This window comes from Montipora foliosa, chromosome 4, assembly GCF_036669935.1.
Source record: "Montipora foliosa isolate CH-2021 chromosome 4, ASM3666993v2, whole genome shotgun sequence".
Lineage (NCBI taxonomy): Eukaryota > Metazoa > Cnidaria > Anthozoa > Scleractinia > Acroporidae > Montipora > Montipora foliosa.
The window spans coordinates 11,910,690-11,920,689 of record NC_090872.1 but is presented as its reverse complement, the minus strand read 5'-3'; the positions used below and the strand labels follow the sequence as shown (position 1 = coordinate 11,920,689).

At 40.9% G+C, this 10,000-nt stretch overlaps 1 protein-coding gene and 1 pseudogene across 2 annotated transcripts in view; both read left to right on the top strand.

Annotated features, from left to right (window-relative positions):
• Positions 1–3,944, top strand: part of LOC138001016 (hatching enzyme 1.2-like) — a 6,248-nt pseudogene extending 2,304 nt beyond the window's left edge.
• Positions 3,945–5,392: 1,448 nt separating this feature from the next.
• LOC137999854 (uncharacterized) overlaps positions 5,393–10,000 on the top strand; it is a 36,152-nt gene continuing 31,544 nt past the window's right edge. For both annotated transcript variants that reach the window (XM_068845801.1, XM_068845800.1), the window contains exons 1-2: positions 5,393–6,090; positions 9,300–9,671. In XM_068845801.1, the coding sequence (XP_068701902.1) occupies positions 5,791–6,090; positions 9,300–9,671 (672 nt within the window). In that variant the 5' untranslated portion in view covers positions 5,393–5,790. The remainder of the gene's footprint in view (positions 6,091–9,299; positions 9,672–10,000) is intronic.

Genomic DNA, 10,000 nt, shown 5'->3' with positions numbered 1-10,000 from the left:
CTAGGCATAAAATTCGTCGCTTAACCTCCTTTACGAGTATAAGATAAACCTCGTCGAGGCTTTCCCGTCGCGAAGATCAACACAACCACGGTCCGCCTCAGAGGGTTGGATCCAGGGAAAAGTGACGTCAAAGGCTCTCAGCGTGTGAATCCAAAACCCCCGTGCTGCATATTAATTCTGCGGCGTACACACGCATTGAAAAAGTAGACGTTTTCAGGAATGAGATCTTGTAGCAACTCTGCCTATTCTTAAAACATTCGAATAGTTTAGTTTCCTCGGTTTTTTTTAGAATTATAAGCGGCAGGCAGTTCAAAAAATAGCTTTTCATCACTGTCCTAAAAAGCTCTCGGAACTTTTGAGAACCACGAACTCTGCCCGGTTATTCATCTAACTACAGAGAGTAAACCTAAAACCTATCCACTTACTTTCCTGCCTTTGTTTAGGTCATGCTCTCGGATTCTGGCTCGAGCAATCTCGACCCGACAGAGATCGCTATGTAACAATCAATTGCTCAAACATCCGGCGAGGTAAGACGAAGTTGACACCTTATTAGGGCGATAAAGCGAGTTTTCCCTGACGCATGGCATTCGTTTTTGTTCGTAGGCATGGCGTACAACTTTCACAAGTATGACACTAATCGCATTGACAGTCGTGACATTTCGTACGATTACGACAGCATTATGCACTACTCCTCCACGGCTTTCGCAAACCGAGCGGGAGCTAGAACTATCGTTGGCAAGAACGGCCGTGCCAACCTTGGTCAGCGGTACGGCCTGAGCAAGAAGGACCAATTACAAACAATTCTGTTGTATTGTGGATCGCGACCACCAGTAACCGGTTCTCCACCTAAGCCTCCAACGCCTCCACCACCAGGTAAAAACATATTTAGCTTTAAATTAATGTGAGACAAGAGTACGTGGAGGACCCTGGCAGAGACCGTGCGATAGTAGAGAGCTTAAGCTCGCGTATTTTTGAGACGCGGACGGCAATCGGAAGTGAGATCTTTTCCCTTTGAAATTGTCTTCACACAAACACATTTGCATTGCTAAGTATCTTTTCTCCATTAGAAATGATTAGTATAAAAATCTGGGAGAGACACCACTGTCCTGGCGCGCGAAATGTTCTCTTCCGGTTGCCGTCCGCGTCTCCAAAACGCGCGTGCTTAAGCTCCCCAGTACACCTGCGCGTCCTTCTTAGACACCTGACATCATGGTTACCTACAAAAATCTCTCAGAAGGGCTCTCCAGCTGCAATGTAACAAAAAGGACCACTAAATGAATTTACAACTAATAAAAACAATACTTTACAATGGGTTAATTAAGTTGTGACTTGCCGTCACGTGTTCAATTCCAGTTCTTAGCGAAGCTGCGTGTATTCTTTTTTATTTATTTGGAATATTACTTGCAATACACTCTCTACTTACAATACTAATCGTAATACTGACAACACTACTCACCAGAAATAAGAATATTGACAGCACTAATCATAGTTACAGTACTTACAAAACTAACGCTAACTACAATCCGCCCCACCCCCCGCCAAAAAATGTTAAAAAATTACCATCAAACCAAAAGATTCTGAAAACCCGCCCAATTGTGCCTCAAAGTCTCTTTTTTGTCAAAATAACTCCCTATGTAACGTCCATTTTCAATCGCGCCTTAATTTAAATGCATTAATATTAGGGATCACTTGGTTCCCTCTGCGGTTCTAAATGCATGTATTCGCTTCTCCTTGTGATTGGCTCATTTGGGTTTGTTTTCACAGTGCCATTTAAAGGGAACCTCCGCTTCAACAAAAAAATAACGTTAAATCACAGGAAATAACTGTTACAGTCGGGCAATCGAAAATATTCTCAAAGAAAGTGTTTGTATCCGAAATAAATGAGTTTTAGAATCGTCTATTTTTGTTTTCAAATTTCGTGGGCGCCGCCATCTTGAATAATTGTGACGTGTTACAATTGCTCTATTGTTATTAGACAAAAGTTCTTTATGTCAGAACAATAGGGCAACCGTAACACGTCACAATTATTCAAGATGGCGGCGCACGCCAAATTTGGCGGTGAAAATGATATAAACACTTTTAAAAAACAAATTTCGAACAAATTTGTTTGTAAACATAGTTTCCTTCGCTTTAAACTTATTCTGTAATAAGAGTGGAGGTTCCCTTTAAAACATTCTCTGACCTGGTACCTCTTTAATTCTATTGTATTTTCACGAAATTTTTTCCTCATTAAACTTCAGCTTGCCATAAAACCGACCGCCATTACTGGTGTCCTTACTGGAAAAGCCGGGGATATTGCAGCAGAGGCAGTAAACATTTCGATTTCATGAACAAAGATTGCGAAAAAAGCTGCAAGTGTAGTACGAACGGTAAAAAATTGAAATTTTCATGTTCTCTTTTCAATCTCATTTTTGCGTGAAAAGACTCTGTGAAATGTAGTGATCCCGCCATCTCTTTATTTCATTTCCGCATGATGAAACCTGCAAGAAATGTACCAATCCATCACTTAAATTTGAGCCATAGAGACCAAACTTTGTTTCAATTGAATGTTAAAGGGGTTAGAACCCATTCACACACAAACGAGTAAAATCGTCTGGCGTTGGACTGAGTAGAATATTTAACTTAAGTCTCATCTCAGGGGGAAATAGACCGATTAAGTTGAAACAGAACAGACGTTTGGGGCTTAGACTTGGCTAATCTCGTACCCAGATCTCACTCTTTCAGAGATCTGGGTACGAGATTAAGACTTGGCCGAAGAAGATCTTGGCTAAGGCTTATGTTGTCGTATCCTTCCGAGGGGGGTGGGGGTACTTGGGTCAACTTTCACTTGGTACGTGCCGCTGGCCTCTCAGAACCCCTACCCTTTATAGTCAATTTTATGGCCAATTACAGACCCCATCCTAGTCACGTTTGGGTAAATGTAATTTTAGCGACCCCAACTTAGTCACTTTCTGTTTATGCATAAACCTTACGTAAAGCCTTTTAATTGTAATTTCAAAAGGGAATGTAATGCCACTAATAAATATTAAATCGACAGCGCTACAGTTCCTTCTGTAACAACTTTTTTTTTTTACCGCGAATCTTTCCATTTTTAAATCCCACTAGCCAGAATTTTCTAACCCCCAAAATCCCGACAGTTTGCGACCCCATTCTAGTAACTCTGTTGAAAATGCAACCTCATTATAGTCAATCCAGTCGTAAAAATGCGACCCCATCTAGCGACACATCCCCATTAGTCCATTAATAGGAAGTAATCCCCCCCCCCCTCACCCCTTCCTCCCCGGCGTATCCTGCCGTATTGTGTTTAGCAGCTTTTCGTCTTGGAGTTTGCGTAGCTTACGTAGATGGTGGGATCAATGTGCGCGTGAGAGGTATTTGGAAACAGCGTAGCCGCGAGAAATGATCGAAAATTGTCGCCATTCTTCTCGCGAAGAGAGAGAATTTCAAATTTATTGTTTAATTTTGATTTGTGTTTTCTGTGCCTATTTCCTCCTAGCTGTCTGCAAAAACAAACACAAGGATTGTGGGTCATGGGCGAAATTGCGCTACTGTGGGTTGTACAAAGATTTTATGGACCAATACTGCAAGCAGAGCTGTGGGAGGTGTTACACATTTTTGTTTAACACGAGCATTGAAAGACGATGATGTTTGATGATGATGATGAAAGCGAGGATGTCTGTGGTGATACAGATCTCCGGTTCGATCATTTTGTATTTATATCCACTTTTTCTAAATGATGTAGTACTTAAAGTTTGAAGTTTCAGTTTCGTCAAAGGTTTTATATGCGTTGTTGACATACAAGCAATATATTAGGCTATATCGTGATCGTTTGATGTTCCAAAACAATGAATAATTTAGTTGCAAACTACCACTGTGAACTGGAGATATGATGAGCTGGTAAATTACATTTTTTTCTAACCTTGAAGTTTTGGAAAGAGGATTTTTTACAATGAAACAAAAAAGCTCCCAACCATCTTGGTTTTTTTATATCTCAGTTTTGGCAACGGTCCCCTTCTCAATTTCCCAAATCACTGCTGATATTACAACGGTTTTCAGTCACACACGTCCTTCAACGACATTTTTTCATATTTCGAAAGTAAAAATTTAGGTGGACGTCAATCAAGTATTTGCATGACGAATTCACCTGCCGCCAAGAGAACAAGACTATTGTCATGGAAACATTTGATTGATGTCCGCCTAAATTTTACTTTCGAAATATAAAAAAATGTCGTTGAAGGGCGCGTGTGACTGATATCCACTGTATCCGCCATTTCCGAGGGGAATACCCAAATCGCGGATTGCAAACAAACTTCAGACTGGGGCGAGACTCACTAACCAATTCTACGGCTACGTAAAAATGAAAATATGATTTTTCACAGCGAAATATCACCTCAGTTAATGGAACAACCTAAGCAGTCGTGAAGATGTATGAAAAACAAAAAATCGAGAGTCAAACACGACTTGAACCAATAACGGTTCGATTTCACTGCCCTCTCAATCCAGGTGTGTTGACTAACGTAAATCCCCTATTCAGCGCCCCCTCGCCAATAAGCCTCCCTCCTCTTTTCAAAGGAAGAAAGTTATTAAACACCCCTTCTCTTTTAAAACCGCGCCTCTCCTCTCCCACCTTATTCTTCATAACCAAATCAATAAATGATAGACTGTATCAATTAATCACTACAGTAACACTTCATGAGGACTGATCTGGTATGGTGGACTCACGTGCTGGAAGTTCGGATTTGGTTCCCGCAAGTGAATAAAAATGTTTCAAATACCTTCCCATATCAGACAGTCATTGCTCTGGTCCAAAACACGAAGTAGGGAACCGTAATCCTAGTCTGCTTCCTTCTTCTTTTTTTGTCACTGGTAATTCATGCGTTTCGCTAAATTAAATACCCCCCCCCCCCCCCCCCACACCCTCTCTCTCTTAAGCCCCCCCCCCCCCCCCACCCTCTCTCTATTAAGCCCCCCATCAAACGTGTCCGACATAGAGGATTTTATACTGTAGTTTTGTTTGCTCTGAGACTGGTATAGATGGTGCGTCCTTTATGCACCGTTTTACGGGTTATTAAAAAAAATAAGAAAATTAAACCAAAATAAATGTTTAAAAGGTCAAAATTAATCGGATCAGAAAGAGTCTCACTCGCTCGCCCTATTCCTTCTCTGTTCTTCCATTGGCTTTCGCCCCATGGTTTGCCCATCTTGCACGCATCCATAATCTGAAAATCAGTTTCGAGTTCTCAGAGTTCTGGAGAGTTCAAAAGCCCACAAGAATCTCGGAAATGATCCAAAAAGGCCAGGGACACGCTTGATGTTATTTTCAGTGAGTGATTCGTTCAATGACATCATGTTGCTCAAAAGGTCTGGGGATTCCCCGCAATATCCGGGACTTACACCTTTTACTTTCTCTTTCTGCTGCGTTTGTGAATTAATTTTGATGTGAGCTTTTGAGAGCGACGACTTAAGCTTTCTTTGCATTGGTGGGCAACCCCTTCGCGAACCTGAGACATTCTGCTTTAATCTTACTGATAACAAATCCGTCAACCGCGACACCACCTGTTGTAGGAGACAACCGAATTTTGTTCCTCCCGAGCAGACTGTTACTCGACGAGTCTCCGGACGACTGTTCCTCGTCTTGTTTGTATTCAAGTTTTCTGGGCCATGTGATCCCTCAAAGCAATCTTAACGCGTTTCAACGGGCTAAAATTTTCAGCAGATCATCAGTTTAAATTTGGATAAGTTTGATTCTGTCATCATCGATTACACCGATCACAAGTTACTTCGACAATTATGGCAGCAACAGCATCTTTGCCTTCAAGCAGTCTTTCTCCCTCACAGAGTTTGAGCAGTTCCCAGTCAAGTGAAGGAAGCTGTAGCTTTGTCGTAGTGGAAAAAACTTCGTCCATGGATAAAAATGCACAAGTCTCGCAACTGAATGGAGAAGAGAAGCAGGAGGTGAAGCTTAAAAATGAAAGTCCAGTGGAAGCCGGAAGTGCTTCTCATGAAGATCTCATTCAACGCGTTCAAGGGCTGACTCTAGAGAACGAGGAACTTAAAGGTGTGCTGGTTCAAAACAATAAACTCCTTGAGGTAAGATCACAAAATGAATGACCTTAAGGGTGCAGGCGATTATTAACAATTATTAGTTCTCAAAAACAGAATGCCTTCAAGAAAAAGATAGGGAGAAAACTTCATTTATAATGGGTAGATCCACACACAGTTAATGGTAATGAATTTATATCGCGCATTTTCTATTAACATATTCAAATGCGCTTTACAAGCAAGGGATCTATGGATGAGATCGGACATCAGCATACAAAGGCGCCGCTGGCAGCTGCTATCAATCCATTAGCGATCTCACCCAGCACATGAATGAATGAAAGGAGGCCTGACCACAACACCGGGAGCTCCATGCCCTACTCTTAACGAATAGTGTGTGGGTTCTTTTACGTCCCACTGGGTTGTTAACATTGAAGGGTTGTGAGACGGGGCCTACAGTTTATAGTCCTTATCCGAGAAGACTTGAAAGTCTTAACCATTTGTGGATGTAATTACAAAGGCAGCACTTTCTCCTCAGTTATTTTAAGACCCTGAGTGTTGGTCCGGCCGGCCGGAGTCGAACTCACGAACTCCCGCATGCTATCCGGATGCTCAACCCGCTGAGCCACCGGTGCGCGGTCAGACCTGGCAGTTCTGGTGACCCAGTAGTTTCCATCACTTGACTGCGCTGTCTCAGGGCTCGAAATTAACATTTTTAGTAAGGCGCCAATTGGCGACTGATCCAAAAATTTTGGTCGCTTGATCTTAACTTTTAGTCGCCATTTTTTTCACTGATATTTTTTTCTTCATTTTTCTGATGATCATGTACACATGCAATCTTCTTCATAGTCCTAAGTTTAGGTACACTTAAGCTTCTAAGACTGAGATACTAAAACTTAAAAGGAAGCCAGGGCTCGTAAAACATATCATTACGCATTACGAGGTAAATAATCAATGTGAAAGCAGCTTTAGTCACGTTTCCTGTGCTTCCTCCACTTTCGTTAAGTTTCCATGTAACATCGAGTCTATAGCTTACATAAATAGACGAACCTGAACATAAACAATCACCAGTTTTCCATATTTTCAGCGCTAAAAAGCCAAGGCTTCGTTGTGAACTTCACGCTTCAATGATTGCACGTGTTGTCTAGTGCGCCCGCAATACCAGCTGCTGAATCAAACATGGCGCTCAATTATGAAACATGGAGATCGAAGAGCCAGAAGAGTCGTGGGTTTGTTTTGTTATTTCTGTGCGCATAAATCGTGCATTTTATCCAAAACTACGGTTGATTTGCCTTTGAGGTTAAAAGGATGAAGGAAAAAGGTGAAGGTTAGTCGCCCACTGGCGACTAGCTCTAAAAATCTAGTCGCCAACCCTTGATTTTTGGTCGCATTAGCGACCAGTGAGTCGCAATGTCGAGCCCTGTGTCTCCCTTATTGCATACAAAAGATGATGAAAATCTGTAATGATAACAAAATGTTATTGATTGATACCAATGGGATGCATAGATTGTGCTTTTACGTTTTTGTTATTGGTCCTGGATCCATCCATTGTCATCAATCTCCATATTTTTGGAAGTTCAAAGAAAAATAATTTAGATAAGAAGCTGACTAAAAGAACTTTAAGTAACTTAAAGTAACATTGATCAATGTCATTACTATCCTATTAATCAAAACAGAGGAAAAGTATAATAATTATTATAGGGCAGATATCTGTTTACAAACATGGCTTTTGTTATTCAAATATGCCAATCACAGGAACAAAAGATCCCTTTTTTCGACAGCCAGAGAGGCTCTGGTTGGCACATTAATGAGAATAGCGTGTTTTCATGTTGCATCATGGCGGCCATGTTGGTGTACCCAACTAATCCCCTGGGAATTGAGCTCTATTATCATGCAAACCTTTTGTTTTGTTTTGCTGGAAAAGCAAGGGTACTGATCACATGAGTGAAAACACTCTATAGGTGACGTCAGTGTTATCTTATTACTGGATGACATGTATGGTTTCAAAGAACATCTAGCAACAACAGTTTTGAAAGAGTGAAGTGATCTGTGCACTTATCTGGACCATAGTTATTATTTAAGCAAATTATTGTTTCTTAGAGACTCCTGTAAGGTGGCTGCAATGTGATTTTTAACCCATGAGCAGCGGTGATCTAACATGAAGGTCGTGGGTTCAATTCCCACCCTGGTCAGAGTTTTTCTCTGTCCTTGAGTGGGCCCATTTCCTTTAGTAGGGCTAACGCTCACATGTTTACATGGGTAGAAAATAGCACTTGACATCACCCTTTCATAGTTAGTTCTGTTGAAATATAAGTGCTACACAGCCAACATTTGCATAAACGTAACACCTTGTAATCGACAAATTTTAAACCAAGAAAAATTTTGAATCACAACAGATACCAAGGCTGTTGCCTAACAGGAGCCCGGTAGCCTGGGGCTCCCAAAGAATTAGCTCTGGGCGCGTTAATTTTTCACAGCAACACCTTTCACTTCATATGTTGGGCTTCTGAGTTCTCAGCGTTTAGCTCTGAGGGCCCCTTTAAAATTTTCTTAGGCAGCAGCCTTGGATACACAATGTACATCTCCAAATTTGGACAGAGCAACACAGTTGTATACTTAGTCAAATAATAATTTGGATCTGCACTGCGTGAGTCCACAACATTTTGACCACTATGAAGACGAATATTGTTATCGATAAGAGTACAGCCAACGGTGAGCCACTTTTAATTTGTTAAATGGCCAACATTTACAGTTCCCTAAAATGGTAGGATTGGCAACTGGGCAGCACTTCCCAATCTCTTGGTCCACTCTGCTCAACTAACCTCATCATTGTGCAATCAGCCAATTAACGCAAGTTAATTTTTGAAGCTAGTGAGATGACAGTAAGACGAGAGGTTTTCTCTTGGACATTTAAGGGTCTTTGTCATACGAGGTACGTGAAACACAGCTAAGTCAGCCAATTAGGACAAACAACACCAAACTGCAACAAGACTCCCATACAGCTCTATAGCCATACCAAATTCGCAGAGTTTTGTCATTTAAGTATTCTTTTGCTCAGTGAACTTGCATCCGAAACACCCAAGCTGAATCCCAGGAGATTGTTATTGTTGTTATTAATATTATTATTATTATTATTATTAATATTATTATTATTATTATTATTATTATTATTACTACTACTACTGCAATAATTATTATTGCTGTTGTTGTCGTTATGTACAGTGTAATATCATTTTTATTTTTATCATGCCATGCTGTAGGAATATTTTCAAGATCTAGCAGGTATGCAGAAAAACCAAAAGCAGGCCAATGAAACATTGCGTAAAGGCTACGATCAAGCGAAAGAAGTGGTAAAAAAACTGCGAGAGAAGAATCAAAGTTTAAAAACAGAGCTTAAAAGTGAACAAATCAAAAATCAGCAACTGGAGGAGCAGATGAAGAAATTCAAGGAAGATAAGCTGAATCAATCTTCCTCTGAAGTTGAAAGTAAACCAAGCACTCCCAAACAATTGCAATCTCTGAACCAGGAAATCAAAAGACTCGAGGGTGAAAAGGCAATGCTGGAGATAAACAACAGCAAGCTGCAAGAGCATATCTCTTGCTTGAGAACATCACTTCACGAGGCTGAAAAGGTAGGATGAGTTGTCAGACATCTCAGGTGCTTCAGAACGAGCCCAGTTGCGGGGTAAAATTGTCTGGCATTAGTCTAAGAGTAAAATCTGTTAAGTTGCACTCCAAGGGGTCAATGGGTTAACCAGTCCCAATTTTGAGGGGCCTTACTAAACCACAAAACAGCGAAACACGGAAACAGCCAAACGAAACACTAAAACACCATGTATGACCCCACCATACACTGAATACTAACCGACAAAGGTTGGATTTGAGATTAAATATCGTTGTAGGCCTAATTAGGCCTAAAACGTTATTGCTCCTAATTCATTTAGATTAAGATTAGGATTCA